Source organism: Sus scrofa, chromosome 1 (genome assembly GCF_054392235.1).
Source record: "Sus scrofa isolate SSC_HxYL_T2T_F1_AM1 chromosome 1, Sscrofa_HxYL_maternal_Yorkshire_Landrace_v2.0, whole genome shotgun sequence".
In the NCBI taxonomy this organism is placed as follows: domain Eukaryota; kingdom Metazoa; phylum Chordata; class Mammalia; order Artiodactyla; family Suidae; genus Sus; species Sus scrofa.
In genome coordinates, this window is record NC_139383.1 from 287436575 (window position 1) to 287459658 (window position 23084).

The window sequence follows — 23084 nt, forward strand, 5'->3', positions numbered from 1 at the left end:
TCCCTGCGACTCCCAGTGGAGAGCCTGGCACACAGAGCAACAGAGGAGGGACCAGGTCTGCCTGGCGCACTGTCACAGTCTAGGCCCAGGGACTCTGTGTTCAGATGCAGACGCAGAAGCTCCAGCGCTGACCTGGGTCTGAATTCCCGAGGAGCCACAGGAAGCCAGGCTTTCCTGCACAGATGGCAGGCCTGGCTGGAGAGTGTGGGCATGGCTGGGGGGCATGGGCGTGGACAGCCCAGCAGCAGGGCCTGGTTCCTCCAGCTCTGCTCCAAGACCCATGTCTACCCTGGTCCCAGCTCTCTCCTTAGCGTCTTTCCGTGCTTTGCCCAGGAGCACCTCCCGGGCAGGTCCGGCCATGTGGGAGGCAGACCCCTAGGGAGGCAGAGGAACCCAAGTGAGTCAAGGTCAGGACCGCCTCTGCCTCAGCCCCGCGGCCTTCACAGGGACCTTCCCGGACTCCTGGGAAGGAGGGGGAGCTGCAGTCTCCTTGTGTGATGGGTCCATGATTTGGTGGCTTAAAAAGACAGCCTATTGTTTCGCAGTTCTGGAGGCTGGAAGTTGGAAATCAAAGGGTCAGATGGACAGGGCAGAGCTCCCTCCAGGGGCCCCAGGGGAGGGTCCTTCCTGCCTCTTCCAGCTTGGAGGGCCGTGGGCAGGGCCAGCCCAGTAGCAGGTGGAATAAAGTGGCAGCAGGCAGAAGCCAGTGTGACCTCAGGTGGCCTGATGTGGCCGAGAGGTTTTTCCCGGGGAAGCAGAAGCCCAGGTGTCCCTGGCTTGTGGCCGCATCGGTGAGTCTCTGCTCCAACTTTGTGGCTTCTCCTCTTCTCCTGCATCTTTGTTCTGCGTGCATCTTATCAGGACATATGTTTGGGGTCTGGGGCCCATCTTAATCCAGGCTGATCTCATTTCAAGAACGGTCCCTTATTTTTATTTACTTATTTATTTATTTATTTATTTATTTATTTATTTATTTTTTAGTCTTTTCAGGGCCACACCTGCAGCATGGAGAGGTTCCCAGGGTACGGGTTGAATCCGAGCTACAGCTCCCGGCCGACACCACAGCCGCAGCAACGCAGGACCTGAGCTGTGTCTGTGACCTACACCACAGCTCCTGGCAACGCCGGATCCTTAGCCCACTGAGCAAAGCCAGGGATTGAACCTGCAACCTCATGGATGCTAGTCAGATTCGTTTCCACTGAGCCACGATGGGAACTCTTTTTTTTTAATATTAAAGTCTAGTTAATTTCGAGTGTTGTGCCAATTTCTGCTGCACAGCAGGGTGACTCAGACGTATATACACATTCTTTTGTGTTCGCCTTTCCATTAAGGTCTCTCCCAGGAGACTGGGTAGAATTCCCCGTGCTGTACCGTAGGACCTCATTACGTATCGTTCTAAGCGGCATAGTTTGCATCTACTCCCCCCAAACTCCCCGTCCATCCCACTCCCTCCCCCTCGGCAACCCCGGGCCTGCTCTCCAAGTCTGTGCGTCTGTTTCTGTTTTGTAAATCATTCTATCTGCGAAGCCCCATTTCTAAATAAGGCCACGTCCCCAGGTTCCAGGGAGGAGGCCCGGCTCCTGCCATCGGGGTCTCTGTCCAGCCCGCTGCCAGGCCAGCGTGGAGAGAGGGGCTGATCTCCCGTTAACGCCTGCAGGGTGTGTGTGGCTAAGAAGAAGCCCGTCTCTGGGTGTGAATACTCGCTTGGTTTCCAGCCGAGGTTTTCTTGGGCTGCTGAGCTGTGTGTGCCCAAGGAAGTCAGGGTGAGCTCTCCCTGCCAGAGGGGCTGGCAGGGCAGCCCTATGTGGCTCCTGGCTTGAATGGGCAGCTGGCTGGCCAGAGGGGACAGTGGGCAGAGAGTTCGAGGTGTGTTTTTGTCTCCAGTGGGTGAGCCAGGGCCCGGACTCCTGCCTGGGGCGGATGGCCAGCAGCAGCCTGTGGGCTGGGACCCGTGAGCAGCCGGGCGTCTGGGAGGCTGGGACCCCTCGGCAGAGGCAGGGGGAGCAGGGTGGCCGTGGAGAAATCGCAGGTTCTCGTGTCAATGTCTGAGCCAAGGGGCTCGCCCCTGGAATCACCTGCTTGGGTGGGCACTGGGTCGGGGGAGCTGGCCGGGGTCGTGCCTGGTCCTTGTGAGCCAGCAGCCGGGGAGGGGCCGTCCCACCCTGGCCTGGCAAGGAGGGGTCCAGAGTGACCCCGAGGCGTCACACCCGCCCTGCTTCTGCGCATGCTCTGTGAGACCCGGCCCCCGAGGGCTGCGGGTCTATTCTGTGGAAACGGAGCGGCAGGCCCTTTGTCCCAGGCTGGACAGGCTGGCGCGGTGCTGGAGGCCGGCCACCGTGGGGTTTCTGATCTGTGGGTCCCCTTTGAGCATCGTGCCCGGTGATCCACAGGGGCGCCAGCGGAGGGGCCCCGAGGACGGGCTGGGTGGTGTCGGAGGAGGGTCGGGGCTGGTGGACGCAGAGTCCCTCCGTCTCAACTGTGGGGGCCGGGGGCGGGGTGGGAGGGAGGGGGAGTGGCCGAGGGGGACCCGTCCCCTGGAGGGCTTGGCGGTCATGCTGGTGCCTGGCCTTCGTTACCAAGGCCAGCGGTCACGGGCAGCCGGGGCCTCCACTTACCATCTGCAGGGCCCTGGGCAAGCCTGGGACTCAGCGTCCTCACCCAGAAGATGGGCCGCCGGGCTTGTGGGGAGAATGGCCGGCCACCGTGCCTGACAGTCCCCAGCGCAGGGTCCACAGCCCATCAGCCAGCACCGTCTGTCCTCAGAGAGGCTGGTCAAGGGCCCGGCGGCGGCTCATGCTTCTCCGGCCATCCCCGCCATGCGGGAGGGAGGCCGCTTTTGTGCTGGTTGTCGGGACAGTGACGGGTGCTGTTGCTGTTGCGGCCACGCTGTCCTGTTGATGGGTGATCCCGGAGTGGCGGGGAGAGGGCCTGAGTGCTGTAGGCTCGGCTGGGGCGGGGGCTGGACTGATCCTTATCTGCAGACCTTGTGCGTGGGCTGGACTGAGACCCCCTGAGCACAGAGCCTCCAGCAGGCAGGGAGGGCTCCCCAGGCCCACGGCCGGACCTCAGGCCCCTGGGAGGCCTCCTCCCACAGCCTTCAAGACGGGGGTGGGCTGACGCAGCTGTGGGTGCTCGGGGCTGGAGGGCCCGGGACCTGCTGACCGCTCGAGGACCGTCGTCAGAGCCTTTGATGGTTGCTGCCGAGTCTTGCTCTCTGAGGACGTGGAAAGGCGTCTGCTCATGTCTCTGTGCTGCTGGGATGGTCTGGAAGCCCTTAGCCTCGGGGAGGTCAGGCACGTGTGCGGCCACGCTGGCTGGTCTCCTCTGTCTGATGAGTACTCACAGAGCCGGGGAGGCCCTCACTGTCTTGGCTCTGCAGCCACGTGGGCAGCCTGGAGCCCAGAGAGGTAAAGCCACCTGCCCAGGGTCACACAGCAGGCAAGTTCAGGCCTGGATTTTGGGCTCAGCCTTGATAGCCGCTTCCCTGGATCAGCCTGGGCGGGGGCGCGCTGGGTCCCAGGTGTCAGACCTCTGTCCCTGTGCCTTTGAACAACTCCCCCTCCAGACAGACAGAGCCACTGCCTGGTGACTCCCTTCTCAGGGTGACCTTCTGGCCGGCCCGGTTCTTGGACCCTCCTGAGCTCCAAGGACTGAGCGTCCCCGGGAGTTTGGCACCCGGTCTCGCCCGGTCTGTCCCACGTCCGGCAGTGAGTGTGTGCGGCTGAGGTGGCCAGGGCTGGGGTGGGGACGGTCATGCGGGTGGCCTGTGGGGTCACGATGCCTCGGCGCTGGAAGTGAGGCTGGATCACGACGTGGAGTCCGCTCAGAACCCGGGAGCCGGCAGGACCTCTCAAATCCCGCCCCCCACTCCACCTGCCCTGCCCCCCCCACCCCGTCCGCCTGCCCCGCCCTCTGCGTGGAAGTGAGTCCCTCGGATGCCTGGACCCGGTCTGACGGTCCCAGACGTTGCCAAGGTGCTCTCTGGGTTGATGGAGGTGCGGAAAGGGGCCTCTCGGGCTGGGACCGTGTTGTAGAATCGAGGAAGTGAAATTCAATGCGGGTAAATGCGACTTTCTGCTTTGGGTCCAGAGCCGTCAAGCGGGGGATGCGGCTGTGAGGCGTCCCGAGAGGAGGTGCCGGTCCGCGCGGGCCAAGCTCGGTGGCCGTGGGTGTGATGTGGTGTCACAGGGCTATGCCGGGAACAGAGGCAGCATGATCAAGGGGCTGGACCGAGCCCGGTGAGGCTGAGCTAAGAGCTGGGGTGGGGGCTGCAGGAGGGACAGAGCAGGGCGGCGGTGAGGGGGGGGGATGAGGTGGCGGCAGGGGGAGGAGCGCGCATGTGAGCCTGCAGCACCCTCTCCTCCCCCAGACCCCGCTCCGAGGCCAGCCCCTCCAGGATGCCTGCCTTGATTGCCCCAGGCCGAGGGAGCCGCTCGGCCACCTGAGCACTTCTCGGGGCTGCAGTGAAGCTGGAGATTTGAGGTCAGGGATGCTGACCTATTCTTCCTTGTGTCCATGGGCTCGAGGTGCTGAGGACCCTGGGTCAATGAATAATCCGACCCGCTGCCTTCGGAGGGAGCGGCGGAGGGGGCTGGGACGAAGGCGGTCATGGCGTCGGGGTGGCGGCGGTGATGGAGGTGGAGGTGGCAGTGATGGAGGTGGAGGCGGTGGCGGTTGCCACTTTGTCTAGGCCCCACCCCTCCGTGTGTCCGGCCCTCGGGCCGTCTGCACGCACAGCATCTAGTCCTGGGGACACTGCTGGTGGGTAGGTCTTTATCCTCTTTTGCAAATGCACACGGCAGGTGCGGGGGGGAGGTGGGCATGGCTGGAGAAACTAAGTAATGTGCTTAAGCCCCAGAGCTGGCCGGGGGGCATCCAGTGCCCAGGCCACCTGTGGTCACAGCTCACCCTGGGTTGTGCCCCTTCCTCTCTGGAGCCCGTCACTCCACGTGCGTCCCCATGCTGCATGGCCAGCCCCGCATCCACAGGCCTCTGCTCTGAAAATCCAGAGAGAAGGAAGGCTCGGCTTCACCCCTGTGCTGCCCAGTCCGGGCTGGTCACCTAAATGTCCAGAGTGAAACATCTGGGGCCACAGAGGTGACAGGGAAAGGAGTTGAGACGCCCTTTATAGAGTCGGGTGGGCCTCCGAGCTGGCCTGCCGCTGGCTCTGCTGCCTTTGGTCTGGGGATGAGGTGTCCACACTCCGAGGTCACCAAGCTGACCCTTTGGTCACTGGGGCCGGTTTCAGGGTCCGATGAGGCTGGGAGTTGACCACACCCCCCACACGCACCCCTGCCCTTGGCCCCTTCGTAGAGACTCAGGTGTGGCCCCAGCCTGCATCAGCGCAGGGGTGAGGAGACTCGACTCTAGACACCTTGGGGCCGCCCCCTGCGGGTGGCACAGGTGAGAACTGGACCGGGCCGGGTGGCGGCCACGTGGCAGGGGCGGGGTCACAGGCTGGACCAGTGAGACCGACCTGGGGGCCCGGCAGGAAGTGGTTTCCAACCGCGTGGCACTATTTCTTGAACACGCACTCATGTGAAAGGTGTGAAAGGCTCTCCCACTCCAGGGCACTCTGAAAACCAGGAGAGGATGGTTTAGACCCTCTGGCTCGGCGTCCTTCCTTTTCCATGTGCGACTCGGGATGACAGATAGCACAGCGAGCGGTCAGGTGGGCTTGACAGGAAGAGGGGGTTCGCAAGTCTGCTGGACGTCAAGAAGGTGGCTTGTGCGACCCCCTGCCCTGGGTACCCCCCTCCAAGTCCTGTTTGTCAGCCCCCACCAGGCTCCCCCGGGGAGGAAAGCCTGTCGGGTGGACCGTGACTGCGTGTGCAAGTCCCCGCTGCTCCGTGCATGCGTGTGCCCTTCTGTGTCACTTGGGAGATGCGGTGGTGACACAGCTCCTGTTCACCGACGCCGGGCAGGTGACCCCTCCTGCAGCCCCAAGGTTGCTCCTGCTCCCCCCCCCCCACCCCAGCCATTGTTCAGACCAGGAGACGTTTTGGGGACATGCTCAGGTTCCTCGGGTGGGAGGGACACGCAGGTGTGCGGGTCCTGCCTTCCTCTGGGTCCCTGATGTCCGAGCTGGGGGCCCCTGCTGCCCCCTGAGCCTCAGGCCAGGAAGCCACGTGGCCAGGGACTGAGATGGCCTCGCACGGGGCAGATTTGTGGCCAGAGCCACCAGCGGCAGGAAGGCCGATGCTTTTCCCCTCTTGTTGCTGCTCCCGCAGCCTCGACAAGAAGCATCCATTTTCCTCCAAAGACTGGTGCATCTAAAATTAGCAGCAGAGTCCACAGGAGAAGCCAGGTGGGGGCCCTTTGCAGCCGTTCAGGTTGGATAAGGAGGGGCCCTGGGGTGGGGCGTTACCATGGGGCTGGCTTCCCCCAGGGACCTGTGGCTTTTTGTTGCAAAGGAGGAAGGGGGGAGAGAGAGGAGAGAGAGCCTGGGGCGTGATCAGCGGGGGTGGCAGGGATCACAAACCCCTCAGGCTGAGCCAGAGCCTTCCTCTTCTGGGCAGAGACCTTTTCCGCCTCCACAGCCCCCAGGGTTGCAAAGCTCTCCAACGAAAACTCTGCAATTTCCTCAGCTCGTAGTGGAAACGCAGCTTGGATAAAAGCTCATTATCGGAAAAGGCAGAACTGATTCCCTCACAAAATGCCTGGCTCAGCGAGGGCGGGCGACCCCTGTGCCCTGGCGTCCCAGGGGCTGTGGCCTTTTGCCCAGGCTGCCCCTGGCAGGAGGATGGACTGCCCATGGCCACCCTGGGCGTCAGGGCTGTGTAGGGAATCGAATGGCCGTGGTGACCGCGAGGCCGTGCAGAAGCTTCTAGGACCCCTGGAGAGCTTTCCTGGCCACGTGGGGTCAGAATAAGGAGGTAAAAGGCGAACCCGTGGGCAGCATCAGAGCGAGGGAGGCAGTCGAAGCTGCGGCGCCTGCGTCTCGGCAGGTGACTTGGGCCCCCAGGCGGGCTGTGCAAGCCCGAGTCCGGGCCTTGGTGTTTAGAGCTACACTGAGCGAGGCCTGGGATTGGAGATGGGGGCGCAGGTGGCCTGTTGGGCGGGGGCCTGGCCCATGGAGGGCTTCCTGGAGGAGGTGAGATGTCGTTTGTGGGAGCTGGAAGCATGTGCAGACACACCAGGAGGCTCTGGGCGGGAACCGCCTGTGGGGTAGAGACTTGGGACCCCCGCTCTGTGTCCTGGGAGAGTCACCCTGCCCCCCTGCTCCGCCCCGAGCCTCAGTCTGTGCATGTGTGAAATGGGGATGAGAGGGAGGCAAGGAGGGTCCAGCTCCCAGTGGAGAGCCGTGGGGAGGTGGGCTGGGGGGCGGGGGGCGAAAGGCAGAGGCTTGCTATGGGTAGTGCGCCTGGAGAGCCATCCCTTGGGGGCTGCGGGGGGAGGGGAGTGGCACCTGTGCCGTCAGCCCGGGACTTAGAGCTGCAGCTGAGGGAGGCGCCCGAGTCCCATCTCCCCCGTCCCTGGCTGGTGTCCCCTCCCCACATATCCCCCCCTCCCCGTATCTCCTCCACACCCTCTGCAGGTCAGCCGCCTGCTCTGGGCTGGGCTGCAAGTGACCTTGAGGACGGGGCTCGGGGGAGAGATGCTGGAAGGGCAGGGCAGGCCTGCGGCCGTCGGAGCTCCCCACAGGCGGGGCCCCCACTGCTCTGGGCTCTGCCGGCAACGAGGGGGGAGCCAGCGTGAGAAGGGGTCCCTTCCGGGGGGCAACCATCGCACTCAGGTCACGGCGGGGATCTGGTTGGTTGGGGGAGAGGGACGGCACAGCTGGGGACACTCTGTGAGGGCTCTGGCCATGGAGGATGAGGGGGCCCGCAGGCCCAGGTCACGTGCGAGGTCACAGGGCCGCCATGGGGCGGGGTCGAGGAGGTACAAGTGGGACCTTCTTGGTTCTGGAAAGCTCTTTGCCTCGGCTTTCCTGACTGTGAAATGGGGGTTGTGGTGAGGCTCAGGAGAGATGCCCGGGGGATGTCCAGCAGTGGCCAGGGGCACGATGAACCCCGGTCACGATGTCACAGTCCCCTGTACTCAGAGGCCTGGAGCTGACCCTCCGCTGAGCCCTGGCGGCCCCACCCCTGTGGACCTCAGATTCTAGTCTGTAAAATGAGACGATTTTCCTACATCCGGGATTTCGACTTTCTAAGAAAACCCTGTAAACCCTTCTGAACTGATCTATGCGGCAGCCTGATGTGTAAAGCCTGCTAGAGGCTCAGGCCGCCCTGGGGATGGGAGCCCTTTTGGGAAGCGCCGGCCAGGCTCAGGTCCCAGGTCCCCGTGTCCCGAGGGAGCCCTGACAGGTAGGAGGCCTGGGAGGCAGGACGCCAGGCGGTCCCAGGAGGCCGGCGCAGGCAGCGCTTCCCCGCCACTCCCCGGGCTCTGTGGGGCCGGGGCCGTCCCCGGCATCTCCCCCCAGCATGTCCCCCAAGCAGCTGCTGTGAAGGCTCCGCCAGGGGAGGGCTCCGTGGTGGGTCCAGAGTTTGGCACTTGGTTTCACATCAAACGAGCGTCGTGAAAATGCTCTCCAAACACGGCCACAAAGTTGCGGTCACGGTGTCACTTTGGAGAGGCAGCCTGCACCCGCTTAGGCAGCGGGGGGCTCGTGTCCCCATGTCGCCGGGCGGTGGCTGCCGGAAGCCCCGGTGGAGAAGGATGCTCAGGCTGCCTCTGGTCTCAACAAGGCCAAGGACAGGGGGAGCCGAGGTCTCTGCGAGGGGCCCCCAGGTGTCGGCGGCCCCAGACTAAAACGCAGACTCGAGTAATTCAAGTTCTGGCTTCCCGCTCCCGCGCGATGGCACAGAGTCTTCTTTGATTTTCTGACCTTCTGGCCGAGCTCTCTGCCTGGCCCTCCCGAGGGTGGAGGAGGCTGATGGCCGGCGGCGCTGGGCAGGAGCCCACGTGCCCCCTTTGTTTCAGAGAGAAATCTGATTGGATGCTCCAGAAGGGACAGGACTTCCTGAGGCCACCCCGGCACGGAAGGAGGGGCGCTCTCCGGGTTGGGGGGGCTGCCTTGGACCCAGACACAAGGTCAGAGCTTGTCTGAGGACAGCGGGGCCGCTATGGGTCCTGGCTGCCCCTCTCGATGAGCAGACCTCCGGATCCCTTTGGGGCAGAGGGTCTGGGAGGCCTGGGGCAGGAGACAGGACTTTCCTCCGCCCTGATGCCTCGTGGTGGTTACGGCCCATGAAGGGCGTGGGTTTCGGGGACGCGGGCCCACTCTTAGTGGTGCCCCATGGCCTCCAGGACGGCCTGTGTCCCCAGGAACCATCCCACTGCGGTCAGAACCGTCGGCCAACAGCCTGAGGTGAGAGCCGTCGGAACCCCCTGCCTGAGTGGTCCTGCCTGGCCTTGCGCTGACCTAGTGCTCCCTGCCCATCCCAGGAGGGGCTGGGGTGGTTTCCTCGGCTCGTGCAAGGTGGCTCTGGCAGCTTTGTGCTGAGCCCCAGCTTCTCTGCCCAGTTCTCAGGGGGCTCGGCTGCTGGGGGAGGGGGGACAGCATCCTGCAGCCCCCCCCTGCCCTGCCTTCAGGAGATGGTTCCAAAGTGGCTCCTGGCTCCACACGGCCCTGTGGGTGCAGGAGAGCCAGCCCTCCTTCCAGAAGCCCGGAGACAGAGCCAGGGACACGCCTGTCACCCCAGGTCCTACCCCGAAGCTCCCGAAGGGCCACCTTGGGGTGTGAGCCCCCAGCCCCGGAGCGGGAAGAGGTCGTGGGGGGTGGCTGGAAGGAGCTCCGGAAGAGGGTTTCCGGGGAGCTGCCCACCTGCACCTCAGATTCTGCTTCCCCACGGTGGGTGGGGGACGGGAGACCCCTGCCCGCTGAGGGACCCGCCCACAGAACAAGTGGGCCTGTTTTGGGGTGTGCAGAGCCACTCAAGGATTTGGTGGGGAAAAGATTTTTAATGCGTCTGGGCCTTTGCAGGGGAGGGTGGACTGGAAATGAGGGCCTGCATGCGTGTGGGGCCCTCAACGGACCCGTGTCCACTGCTGCAGCCCGGGGGCGGCGGGGGCGGGGCGCGCAGGAGCCTGTGCTGGCATTCCAGAGTCTGGGTGCGTGGTGGGGACCCCTCTGCGCTGGCCTGGCCTGTTTGGGGCTCTGGCTGCCCTGGTCTTTAGCCTTGCTCGTTGCTTGCTGTGGAGCCGTGAGTGCCTGTCGTGCAGGGCCTGGCACTGGGCTGGGCACCCTGGGAGGCAGGGACCCAGAGATGCACCGGCCCCGTGTGCGACCTTGGGGACCTGGGCTTTCCATGGGGGGCAGGCCCTTTTCTGGACCCCCGATGAGTGTGCTGACTGCTCCAGGGTCACAGCTGCGCCCCCCCGCCCCCGCAAAGACCCCAAGCCTCTTCTTCCTTCCAGTAAGTGCCTTTGGATAATGTATATTCAGATGTCAAGCTGCCAGCTTCACGGAGAAAATACTTTATTTGAATTGGATGGAATTTGAACTAGAAGCCATGTTGTTTAATGAAAACGTGTGGTTTTGATTCACTGTTCCCGTCATATGGTCCTTGTCTGCTGGAGAGTTTAAAACGTGGGCCAGGAGCCTCTGCCATCCCAAGGGAGAGAGAGAAGGAGAAGGACAGAGAGAGGAAGAGAGAGACAGAGAGAAAGTGATGGGGGCGGGGGAGTGTGTGGGTGGGCAGTGGTACCAGTCCAGGGAGGAGGGCACATCGTGATTTTGAGAGTGAAGCCTGTGGTCCGGGTGCTGGGCGGGGAGTGCCAAGGTCTGGGGCAGGTGGGGCCCCTCCTGCTCTGTTCTGTGACCCCCCCTCCCCACATGCCTGCTCCTCCCAGTAGCAGGAAGGTAGAGGGAGGGGCTGCACATGGAGCCCCCGCTGCAGGTGGAGTTGCGGTCGGAGATGCTGGCAGGAGGGCCCACCTGAGTGTGTTGCCCGAGGCAGAGCTGGGCGTGGGGGCTGCCCTCTTTAGAGCGAGGAGACGGGCTTCCCGAGGGAGCCCTCCCCGCCGCCCCCTGCTCATCATGGGGCTTTGCAGACCCTAGTCGGGGGGGGGGGGCACACGTTTTTGGACCCATATGCCCCCCAGGAATCAGGAAGGAATGAGGCTTTTCTGCTCCAGGGCTGGCACCCAGTTCGCCCCATCTCTGGGTCAGGTTTCCCACAGAGCTTCTGGGGAGCCAAGGAGGCCACGGGGGTCCCCTCCCCAGAGCTGTACTCGTGGTTGCACCTGTTCTCAGACCCTGGAGGCAATCCATGGACCTGTGCTAGTGACCCGGCGACACGTCCTGGCAGCCCTGCTGTGGTCCGGCGATGAGAGGCCACATCTGGCCCCTTCCTGGCCCCCCCCCCTTCTGGCACAGCCCGGGGTTTGGCACAGAGAAGGGCCTCATGCACCTTCACCAAATGGCTGGCAGGGAGGGTGCAGCTTCCTTGCCTGAGCCTGTGGCTCTGGCTGAGTAGATGGGCACTGGGCTCTCACTCCATGCCTGGCTCTGCCCTTCAGGAGCAGCAGGTGCCTTTGACTGGATCCTGGCAGAGTGGGGGTGCAGGAGCGGGGGTGCAGTGGCCCTGGAGGGGGCATTGATGAGAACCTGATGAATGCAGCCTGGGAGTAATGGGGTCTAACCACAGGGGCACAAGGCAAGCCCAAGGTGTTGGGGAGGGCGTGGGCACCACCAGGTGGTGGTTCTTGGCCATGGCTGCATCCCCCCGTATGTGGCGCAGTGGCTTGCATTTAGTAGGTGCTCAGTACTTGCTGCTGAGTGAGTGGATGGGTGCATAGATGGATGAGTGGCTGGAAGGAAGGATGGGTGGATGGATGGATGAGTGGGTAGTGGGTGCATGGTGATACCTGCATGGATGGGTGGGTGGAGGAATGGATAGGTGGATGGATGGGTGAGTAGTGGGTGGCTGCTGGTACCTACATGGATGGATGGGTGGGTGGGTGGGTGGAGGAATAAGTGTGTGGGTGGGTGAAAAGACAAATGGATGGATGGGTGGGTGGCTTGCATGGCTTTTGAAGGCAGCAGCTCTCCTAGAGGAGGTCTGACCCCGAGGATAAGCCCTCAGAAGTCGGGAGGGTCCCTGGGTCCCCATGTGCGTCCCCTCTGTGCCACCTGTTCATGGCGTCCATCCTTTTCCAGGGGGACATCCAGCAGCTGCTCTTTGTCTCGGACCACCGGGCGGCTTACGATTACTGTGAGCACTACAGCCCTGACTGTGACACCGCCGTCCCCGACAAGCCCCAGTCGCAGGACCCCAACCCAGATGAATATGTGAGTCCTGCTGGGGGCCGCGGGCAGCCCCTCTGGGAGGGGGCGGCGTGGAGGGACACAGAAGCCGTGGGAGCCCCGTTTCAAGTGGGCTTACTGGCTGGGACAGTAATCGATCAAGGGCCAGGGTGGGATCCCTGCTCACTTTCTGCCGGGTCTCCCAGGGCAGATGTCACAAAGACGCAGGCTTTTCTTACCCTCAACACCTGGACGGGTGCCCTTGGGGGGTGTCGAGCTTGCCGGGCGGGGCGGGGGCGGGGGTGGCGGGCTCGGGGCTGTCCTCTGACCCCCAGAGGGGCAGCAACTCTGAGAGGCAGCCTTTTCCTCTGACCGTGACCCCTGTGACTGAGGGTCAGCCTCTCCCGTCCACCTGCCCCAGCCTCCAGCAGCACCTGGGGCAGTTTTATCCGCAGTCTTTTGTATCATTTCCAAAGGAAGTCCTCCCCGCACTCAGATTTGACTCCCGTTTCTTTTAAGTAAAATAAGAGCCCTGCTCTTTATTTTTCCTCTGGGCCCCCCTTCTTTCTTGGCCGGTCCCGAAGCCGCTGGGATTCTGGCCCTGGCCTGTCTTACAAACCCTGGGACGGGATGGGGACGGGGCTCCCCGTGGGTCCTGCGGCCGAGGCCCCCTCCTGGTTCCTGATGCAGAAACGGTCTGAGGGCCAGACCGCCTCTCACCGTGATGCTCTCGCGTGTGGTCTGGGGCTTCGAGAGGATGGGGGACCCCAGGGGTAGTGGCTTTGCCCACAGAACCCATGTTCGGCTGGTTGTCCTGGCTTCAGGTCCTAAAGGTCAGAACTTGGGGACCGTCCAGGGCTCCTCTCTCTTTGAAGGGCGCCTGGGGTCCCCGTGTCCTCCTGGGACTTCTCAGGGGCAGCACTGCTTCCCCGGACCTGCAGAGGGGGCTCCGCTGGTGCCTGGAGCTGGCATGATGGTCGGGGGTCCGCTCTTCCGGTGGAGCCCGTGGGGGAGGGGCAGCTGGCATCTCGGGTGGGGGCTCACGCCTTCCTCCTGGCCCGATCTCCTTTCAGTACCCGGATGGAGAGGGCGACGGGGACACCTACTACTACGAGTACCCCTACTACGAGGACACGGACGACGTGGGCAAGGAGCCCAGCCCCACCAAGACGCCCGTGGAAGCTGCCCGAGAGACCACGGAGGTGGCCGAGGTCTGGCTGGGTGGCGCTGGCCCCGGAGGGCGCGGCATGGTGGGGGGAGGATGGAGGGGCTGCAGGGGGCACGGGGGCCACTTGGAGACTGGGCAGTGGCAGAGAAGGGATGGGAGGCCGTGTGCGCTTTGTCCTTACGGGGGGTGTGGGGCAGGGGGCTTTCCTCGGTGCCAGGGGACACCAGGGGACATGCCTGTGAAGGAACACCACCCGCTCCCCCAGGGTGGACGGGACCCCAGCCCACGTTGCTCTAAGACTCTGGAAGGTCTGGCTCTCGCACCAATTTGGAGATGCCTGGACCCAGTTCAAGTGCCCCGTTCTGGGGTTTGGCGTCACAGCACTCCCCAGACCCCGGCGGCCCCTGTGCCCGGATCCTCGGGGTTCGCTTGTCCGATGGGTCGGCCTGCCTCTCAAGCCGCAGGGGAAACCCCTGCCCTGGTCCCTGGCGCACCGGCTGCCCCCTGACGCCGCGTGTCCGCCGGTTTCCAGGAGCAGACCCAGCCCCCCACCAGCGCGCCGGTGCCCGACACCAGCGAGGCGGCCGGGAAGGAGGAGGACCCCGGCCTCGGGGACTACGACTACGTGCCCAGCGAGGACTACTACACGCCGCCCCCGTACGAGGACCTCAACTACGGCGACGGCCTCGAGGGCCCCGACGAGAACCCCGACCAGGGCGCCCGGGCTGAGGTCCCCACCAGCACCGTCCTCACCTCCAACGCCTCCAACGTAATTGAGCGACTGGGTCCGGGCGGGGGCGGGGCCACCCTGCTCCCCACCCCGCTCCCCGCCCCCGCCCCCGCCCTGCGGCCCTCGGCCCTGGGCTGGCTTAAATGCTGCCCCCGAGTTTGGAATCTCGAACTTGCCCAGGGGATCTTCGTGTTAGTTCGTCACCGGCAACATGGGTGGCGTGGGCCTCGCCCAGGTCTCTGGGGTTTGGGTGCAGGTGGGTGAGGACCTGCATTCGCGGTGTCCTCACTGTGGCCTGGGAGAGGGCAGGCTGGATGGGCACACGGCTGGGGCTCTGGGCGGGCAGCTGGCACACGAGGCCGAGGGGTGCTGGGCACAGCCGTGGGCTTTCTCGTCAGGCGGCCCTGACTTGGCATCTCCCTGGACATCCGTGACTCCCCCTTTACACGAGGGACATGCCTGCCTCTTGGGGTCATGGCCAGGTCTCCAGATTAGAGAGTTGAGCAGAGCCCGTGGCACATAGCGAAGCCTTGCAAATGGCTGATGCTGAATTCCTTGTGGCCCCAGAGCAGACGCAGGGCTTCTCACGGCCTTGGATCTCTCTGCCAGCGGGCATCGGGTTAGGGGCATGTTGTCCTGAGACCCCGAGCTTAGGGGGGAGCCCCTGGAGGCCCCGACTTCCCCAAGAGCCTGGGGCAGCCTGGCACGGCATGGCCACCCCCAGCAGCCCTGGTTTGCCAAGGCATCTTGGGGTTTGGGGGTGGGTTTCCCTGTCACGAGAAGGTGGAAGGTGCCCCCCAGCAAGGGCCCCTCCAGGCTCCCCGTGTCCTGTGACCTGGGAGTCCCCGGGCTGGGGGCCTGTGCCGCCCCGTTACCTGGCGCTGATGCCTGCCGGCCTCCCCCTCAGCCGGCTCCGCCTCCGGAGGAAGGGCTGGACGACTTGGACACGGAGTTCACGGAAGAGACCATCAAGAACCCGGACGAGAGCTACTACGACCCGTACTATGACCCCACCATCGCCCCGTCGGAGATCGGGCCCGGGATGCCCGCCAACCAGGACACCATCTACGAAGGGGTGAGCGCCTCGGAGGGCACCTTCCCGGGCCCTCGGGCGGGGCCCCTGGGGTGCTGTGGCCGTGGGGTAACTGCCGCCTTCTTCCTTCTCTCCCTCTCCTCGCCACGTCTTTCAAACTCCAGATGGGAGGACCGCGGGGCGAGAAAGGACAAAAAGGAGAGCCCGCCATCATCGAACCCGTAAGGCGCTTTCTTATCTTAACCGGCCGGGGGGGTGGGGGTCGCAGCTCGGGGCACGTGGCGGGTTGGGCAGGACATGGCCAGATGCTGGACCCCTTTCTGCCCAGGGCCACCGCAAGGACGCGCCTGCTGCTGCTGAAGCCCCCCAGCAGGGGGAGGGCTCTGGACCTCGGCTGGGCAGCCCGGGTTCCTGTGGGTCAGGACCCTGTGCCGTGTCCACCTAAGAGCTGGGCACGTCACCGTGCATGCATTTCTTCTCGATGAAAAGAGACTCAGCTTCTGGGAGGCAGGGCCCTGGAGGGTGGAGGGTCCGCCGGCTGAACGTGGACCCGGAGCTGCGGGTCTGAGGCAAGAGCCGTAGTCGGACCCGCCTCTCCGCGCTGGCTCTGCAGCCGTGTTGCTGCTGCGGACGGGGAACGGAAACCTGCTTGTCAGCTCAAACGGCGCTTGAGCGGCACTTCACTGAGCCAGGTGATGGGCCACGGGCAAGTTAGTGACCCTTGATGACTCCGACCGCTGGGACCACAGCCAAGAGGTCCCGTGTGCAAGGAGTGGGTTCGTGGGTGTTGGCGGGGCCCTCCTCTGTGTCGGCACGTCCCCTGCCTGCAGGGAGCTGCTCCCGCTGGGCCCTCCAGGGCCCACCCCGTGGCCCGAGGGCTGCCCAGGTCAGGGCCCTAACTGGGGTGGGCGAGGTGCCAGGCGATTAATCGCCTGGAGCGGGCCCCCTGGGACTGCTCGTGGTGGGCACGGCTGTGGGCTGGGAAGCGGCCCTGGACACCAGAGTGGGGAGGCCGGCTGCCAAGGTCCGCCCCTGCCACGTCCTCTAAGAGCCGGAGGGAGGAGGCCAGTGTCCTGCCCCTCGACCGGTCACGAGGCTGGGCTGGGCCCCGGCTTCCACTGCCAGCACTCGGTTCCCAGTGGCTGAGCCAGAATGTGACGTGGCGGCTCCAGGGTCTTCTGATCGTGGGCCCCCAGGAGGCGGGATGGAGGGGCCCCCACCCCTCCAGTGGGCTGGGAAGGTTTCTTTGGAACCTTATCTCCCTTAGAGCCCGTGGCCATGGCAGACAAGATGGGGGGTGACTAGATGACCGTCCTGCTCGGCCCCCCACTCCCCTGGCCTGTCTCAGGGCTGTGGCTCATCTTTTTCTCCTGGGCTGCGGTCACTGGGCACACGCGTCTTTTGCTCGGATGAGAACATCCCCTTTCCCTGCTCCCTGAAGGTCCACGGGATGCAGGGCCTGTCTGAGGCTGAAGGATGGGGTTTGGGGAAGGGACAGAGGTGCCAAAGGGAGGCGGGCATGGGTACCAGGGGGCCCCTTGCTCAGCGACATGAAAAATCCTGACAAGTGCAGGTGCAGGGAGAAAGGCCACCCCAGGGAGGGGCAGGCAGCCAGCGCTGGTTGGAGCCTCCCCTAAGGGACGGGCTGCCCAGGACCCCCTCCCGTCTTGCAGGGCTGGGGGTATGCCAGGAGGTGGGCCACCCCTGCTGTGGCTTCCGTGGTCCAGCCGTGCGTGGAGCACGACCCAGATGGCCTTGACCTGGCCGTGGACTTGGGTGTCCTCCGTAGCGTCCCCGTGGCCACAGTGAAAGGGGCCTCTCGTCCAGGAGGAGTGGGAGCCCCAGGCAGACAGGAGCCGGGCTCTGTGGGGTCCCGGGTTGGGTCCCAGCTCTGGGAGGCCTGGCAGCACCTAGGTCTGGCTGAGCTTCCCATTCACACGTCCCCCAGTCTGGGCTGACCCTGTGCAAAACTCATGGCAGCTGGACACCCCAGGTCGGGGCTGGGGGTGGAGGCGGCACCCAGGGAGTCCAGCTGCCCGGCTGCACCAGGCACCGCTGGTGAGGGCTGAACACGCCCAGGCCGTCCAATGCAAACAGCGTGTCCCTAGAATCCACTCCGTCTTCGCTGGGGGAAAAGCCAGCCATCTGGATGTGGTTAGGGACGCTGCCCGCCCCCTCGGGTCCTGGCGTTTGCTCCCGCCCAGCCCCCAGCCTGCTCGGAGCGTCTGCGGGGCCGAGGCTGGTCCCCCTGGGGAGATGGTGTAAACACTTGGAATTTCTCAACCTGGAGTGTCGCCAGCTGTCCTCAAAGTCTTAGTTCCTCATCAACAGATGGCCGCGTCCTGGGAGGTGGCCGACGGGGTCTCACGGCTGCGGCCGGTGTCCAGGCCCGTGGAGGGGGGGGGGGGGCTGTTTCCCCTCCCACCTGCGCAGCCACTCGCCCTCGGGTGTGTCACTCACTGAAACCGGCTCCTTGTCTCCGCCCACCCCAGGGGTGGGGGCTCTTTCCCACTCAGATCCGGTACCCTCCCTCTGTAGCGGCTCGGCAGCCTCGGGGGCTCCTTGAAAGGACAGGAACCCCTCAGCTGAGCGGATTCGGGCTCATCGGATCCGGCTGCCCCAGGCCCTCGGGGACCAGCAGTCTCCACGTTCAGGGTTTCATCATGAGGGAGGTGCATAGACATCCACCGTTAAGAGCTGTTTCGAGCTCGGCCAAAGGCGGAGGCCTGACACCCCGGTCAGGGAGGGGGAGCAGGGCTGGAGCAGGAGGGCGTGGCTCCCGTGTCACAGGACCGGTCCTCGGTGGGGTGGTGGCCTCAACCTGCTCGTTTGCCCGGTGGCCCCGCAGCCTTCCCCCAGCCGGCCCAGGGCGGTCCTCCCACGCGAGCCCACTGAGGCCCCGGCTCCCCGACGATGGCCCTTGGCATGTCCCGGAAACAGCTGCGGTGTCCTGCAGCCCGCAGGGCCTGGGCTCCTGTCCTCATCCCCGCTCGGCCCCGAGCCCCCTCAGCTGCCTGCGTGGAGAAGGAAACAGGGAAGCTGTCGTGGGAGGCTGTGGGATGAGCTGTCTGTGTGCAACGCGCCTGCAAACATTTCTCCGAGCGCACATCTGTGTAAACACAGGGTGCTCCTCCCTGCCGCTGGGCAGCCCCGGCAGGGGCGGGAGGGACGCGGCAGCCCTGGGACCCGCTGTCCCCCCGGCCGGCTGGCCGCCCCCTGTGCTGACCTCGTGCCCCAGGAAGCGGTTCCTGGTTTCCGCTTCGAAGAAAAACCCGGCCTTGATCGGCCCCTGCCCTGGCCTTGTTCCGGGGCAGCGGGGGGAGGCCGGCTGCAGGCCCGAGGGGTCCCAGCAGCGCAGGACATTGCGGGGAGGGAGGTGTCACTGTGCCCAGTGGCCCCACGTGTGGCTGAAGCCCGCCCCGCGCCTGTCCTCCAGCGCCCTCCACCCCCCACTCTCAGCCTGCAGACCCCCGTGGGGCCGTGCAGCCCCTCATACCCCCGAGTGGGCACAGAACACCCGGGATGCCGGGGCCTGCCTGACGTTGGCATTGACCTCACAGCAGAGAGGAGACCCACGCAGGGACGGAGGCTGATGGGGCGGGGGGCCTTGTCCCTATTTGGGGGGCAATGGTCAGGTCTGGGGGACCTCGTCCCAGCCCGGGAAGGGCCTGGGAGGGGAGCATGGCCGAGGGTCCAGTGGATTTGGCAGTTTTCCCACTTGCTCTGGGGCTGCTGGGTGGGCGGCGGGTGAGGCGTGGCCTGCCTGGAGGGGGAGGGGCAGTCTCAGGAATTGGGCCTGAAGGTTCCCCAGGCCTGAGGTTCCCCGGGCCTGAAGCCTCTCCAGGTGGGGCTCTCAGCCCGTGGGGCCCCTCTCCTCTTGTCCCCCGGCAATCCACCCGCAGCCGTCCCCCCACCCTCTCTGGCCCCTCATCCTGGGGCCCACGGCTCCCTCAGTGGCAATCACCAGGGCCTGCCTAGGCCTTGCCCCGCGGAGGGCAGGCGGACCCGAGTGGCACCGGGGGTCCTGGCCCTCCCTGTCCTCTGGAAGCTGCTCCGAGGGAAGCCTCTTGGTTTGCTGTGGGCTTCTTGCTGCCCTGGAAACGCTCGGGGGAGTCGCCGTGGCCGCACCACAGCCCCCGTTACAGAGACTGCTCAGGACCCCTGCCAGGCGGAGGGCGCTGCCCCAGAGGCCCGATCTCCGGTCCTCTGGTCCGTCCAGCCTGGAGGCGTCCCTGGGCCTGGCCCACGCGGGGTCTCTGGATGAGGAAGGACCCTGGGATCTCAGACGCTCTCCCGTCTCTTCCAGGGCATGCTTTTGGAGGGGCCGCCCGGCCCAGAAGGCCCCGCGGTGAGTGTCGGGGTGTATCTCCCAGGACTTGGGGGAGGTGCTCAGGCTGGAGGGAGGCCCTTTAATGCTCGTGGATGGAAAAGAGGAGCAGACGCCCCTGGCGGCTTGTCACCCCCGCACCACGCAGGAAGCGGGAACCCCCGCCAGGTGGGAACTGCCCCGTGGCTGCATCTTTGACCTCTGCCTCATTTTGTTTTTAATTCTAGGGTCTCCCGGGACCTCCAGGAACGATGGGTCCCACTGGCCAAGTGGGCGACCCTGGAGAAAGGGTAAGATGGCCGGGCCCCTGGGATCAGGGCTCCGCGGGTGTCCGGGCCCCTCCCTGCCGGGGACTGGCCGTGTCCTTGTGTGTGGGTGATGGCGACACACTGACGACCTTCCCCACATTGCCCCAGTCTCGTCACATCTCAGGCCACCCCCTACTGCGTCCGTCCTCTTTAGATAGTTAGGGGTCCACTCTTGGCCCTGAGCCGGGGCAGTGGGCTCCTGCGAGAGTGAGACTCAGCCGGGCCGTGAGCCCCCGGAGGCCGGGGGTCAGTGCAGCTTGGTGGCCCTGCGGCCCTGCATTAGGGCAGCAGTAGCAACGGCTGCAGTGGCCAGAGAGCTCGGGTGCTGCCTGGGCATCACGCGGGGTCCACCGTGGCCCACCCTTGATAGGAGACCTTGGTTGGTCTTCAGTCCCCCTTGCGCCAGCGTCCGTGTTGGAAATCAAGCCATAGACACAGGAGTCAAAGACCATCCTGGGCTCACCCTGGTCACAGGGGTGCATGCTGAGGTCCCCAGGTTAAGGGACAATTCTGAGGTCTCTCTGGTTACAGCAACCATCCCAGGCTTGCCCTTGTTCAAGGAACGCCTCTGGAGGTCCCCTTGGTGAAAGGGGTCATTCTGAGCTCACCCTGGTGAGAGGGATCCTCCTAGGGTCACCTCAGTCACAGGGACACATCCTGGGTGGGGGCCGGGGGCTGCCGTTGAGATGCTGGCTGAGCCCAGGATGCCCCAGTTTCGTTCTGACACCTAGTGGGGGTTTGCGGTACTGCAGCCCTGTAGGTTCTCCAGGTTGGCTCGGTTCTTTTTCTTCCCGTTTTTCCTGCTGGTTTAGCGAACGCCGATGTGAGCTCGGGCGGAATAAGCGCTAGTGATCGGGTGGCTAAGTTGTAGCTGGGACGTTATCCCTGGGCCTGGCACACTGCCCAGAGCAGAGTGAGATCCTCATGGTTGGGGGTGGACCATGGCTGGTCTGGCACGAGGAAAGGCGGCCAGGCCCTGGGGGCTTTGGGGTGATGCTCCCCTGAGGTCTGCAGACAGAGCGGTGACTGCAGGACCTCTGGGAGCAGCCGCACCAGTTGGGCACCTGTGGCCGGTGGCTTTGGGGGCCTGGCTCCGTGGGGGTGGGGGGCCTCCGCCTTCCCTACTTCCCCGCCTCTGCCACGTGCTCAGAATTCCAGACAAGCCATCGAGGGCCCACTGTCCTCCCAGACCCCAGAACTAGCACCACTTGGGTTTGGCCCCGGGGACTGTCGTCTCTAACCCAGCTCACTCCAAAGATCTCTGTAAGATGGGGTGACAGCCGTGTCCCCCCACAGAGCCACCATCAGAGGGACCCGTGGGTGTGACCGAGTCCACACATCAGTGAGAGAGCACAGCGTGGTGCAGCAGACATCTCCTTAGATGTAGGCTGGGCGCTGGCCCCAGGGGCCACTCTACTGACCAGCGTCCCTGGTTGGTCCCAGTGTTGCCCCAAGTATCTGCTGTCCCTCCGCTCATCTGTCCAGCACCCAGATACTCACCGAGTGTCCACAGTGCTGGGCACGGGTGTGTCCCTGAGGATCTAAATGCTCACGAACTAGAGGCACCCTCGTCCCCACTGGGTCCCTGCCTCTGGGCCGAACCTGCGCAGAGCCGGAGGCAGTGACCCTCCTGGAGCCCTGGAGAGGCCAAGACACCTGAGGTTGGAATCAGTGCTTTTAGAAGTGGCCTCTCTTAAGTTCAGGGCAGGGTCCAGGAGACGGGCCGGGGTGGGGGAGGCAGAGGGACCACCTGCTCCAGCGCCTCCTGGCCCTGGACTTGGAGGGAAACCCACAGCCCACGGACCTTCCCGTGGCACTTCCCAGGAACGGGGCTGCTTCCAGGAGCTGCGCGCTGCCCACCCTCTGGGCTGGGAATTATCCCTTGTCCAGGAATTGTCCCTGCTCACAGCTCAGCGTCCTCTCCTCTCAATGCCCAGATCTCTGGGTCGCCTGCTAATCAGCAGCGAAAGCACACTGGCTACAGAGTCGCCTGCACGGCCGCCTCACGAGGGCGACCTCAGAATCCCTGGGATTCTGCAGCCCTTCCTAACGCTTGTGGCTCATTACCTGCTGTCTGACCTTTTCTTGCTGGAACCTTCCTTCCTAACTGCATGGTGAGTTCCTCGAAGGCGGGCTCCACGCCTGCCTTTCTCCTGTGCCTGCAGTGGGCACGCAGCGGGCCGGTGGCCATGAGCCCGCCTGCATCCTGTGCCCACAGCATCCTGTCCAGGCATCCTGCCGACACGCGCCTGTGTTCCCTCCCCTTCCTGGCCCACACTCGCGCCCGCGGGCTCCCCGCTCTCCTGGCCGCGCCCCTTGGACCCGTCTTCTGCGCCCTGTCTTAGCTGCTGGCCCCTCCAATCCTTTCTCGCCGCAAGCTTCCAATAATCATTGCTTCACCAACGAGTGTGTTGGGTCCGAATGGCTGAGGCGGGAGCCCCTCCCTCGCCCAACGGCCTGGATGCTCGCGAAGCCTCAGGGGGTCCTCCCAAGGCCCTTCAGGACCGCAAAGGGGCCCTATCCCACAGGGGTACCTTCCCCCCGCAGAACCGAGATGCACCTGACACCCTGGCGGGGGGGCCAGGGAGGACAGAAGGGTCAGTGACTCTGGGTCTGTCCCTGCTCCGTCCATAGGGACACTGCCACGGGCACCGCCTCTCCAGCCCCTTCTCCTCAACCCCTCCCCCACATCTTCATTTTTTGAAGGTTGGGCTTCCCCACGGAAGGCCTTTTCTGCACCCTAAGAGGTTGGTAAGAACAGCCGTCACTCTGCCCACTGACAGTGGCTGGTAGCCTCCCCGGTGCCAGCTGGTTCAGTGCCCCACTGTGTCCGCACACTCCCTCCTGGCTGGCTGTACACCCCCGGCCAGAAGAGTGGATGCAGGCTGGGCCCTGCAACGTGACAGAGAGGCAGAGTCCCCTGAGGCTCGGGGGAAGCGTTTAGCCTCGCCAAGGCTACGGCGCGTGCCCGCGCCTGGTGCCCGCAGTGCCAGCTTGTTTCACTGTCTCCCGCCTCCTGGGGCAGGACGTGTGGCTCTGCCTCTGGTGCCCCTGTGTGCCCAGGACCCTTTCATGGGGCCACCCGGTCTGGGACACCTGGTTATTCCCCGGGGCCATCCCTGGTGTGGTGGGGCCACGGCCTCTCTCTGACTTGGTGCCCGCCCCCCCCCGCCCCGCCAGTGATGTCAATGAGGCATCATTGGTGCTGAGCCTCTGTCGTCTTGTTAATCCCTCGAATCCCCTGGAAGCCAGAAGGACCCTTTTCATATTAGGGAGCACACAGAGGGGGGCCCTCGCGAGGGGACAGGCTGAAAGCGGAACCCAG

General features: G+C 64.7%; 1 protein-coding gene across 3 annotated transcripts in view; it reads left to right on the forward strand.

Annotated features, from left to right (window-relative positions):
• The window catches only part of COL5A1 (collagen type V alpha 1 chain), a 150672-nt gene that overhangs the window by 51693 nt on the left and 75895 nt on the right, over positions 1–23084 (forward strand). For all 3 annotated transcript variants that reach the window (XR_014836809.1, XM_085010628.1, NM_001014971.1), the window contains 7 exon segments: positions 12107–12238; positions 13267–13404; positions 13894–14130; positions 14999–15166; positions 15289–15345; positions 19431–19472; positions 19679–19741. Coding sequence is in view for 2 of the 3 variants with exons in the window: in XM_085010628.1 (XP_084866754.1) it covers positions 12107–12238; positions 13267–13404; positions 13894–14130; positions 14999–15166; positions 15289–15345; positions 19431–19472; positions 19679–19741 (837 nt within the window). In the remaining variant the exon portion in view is untranslated.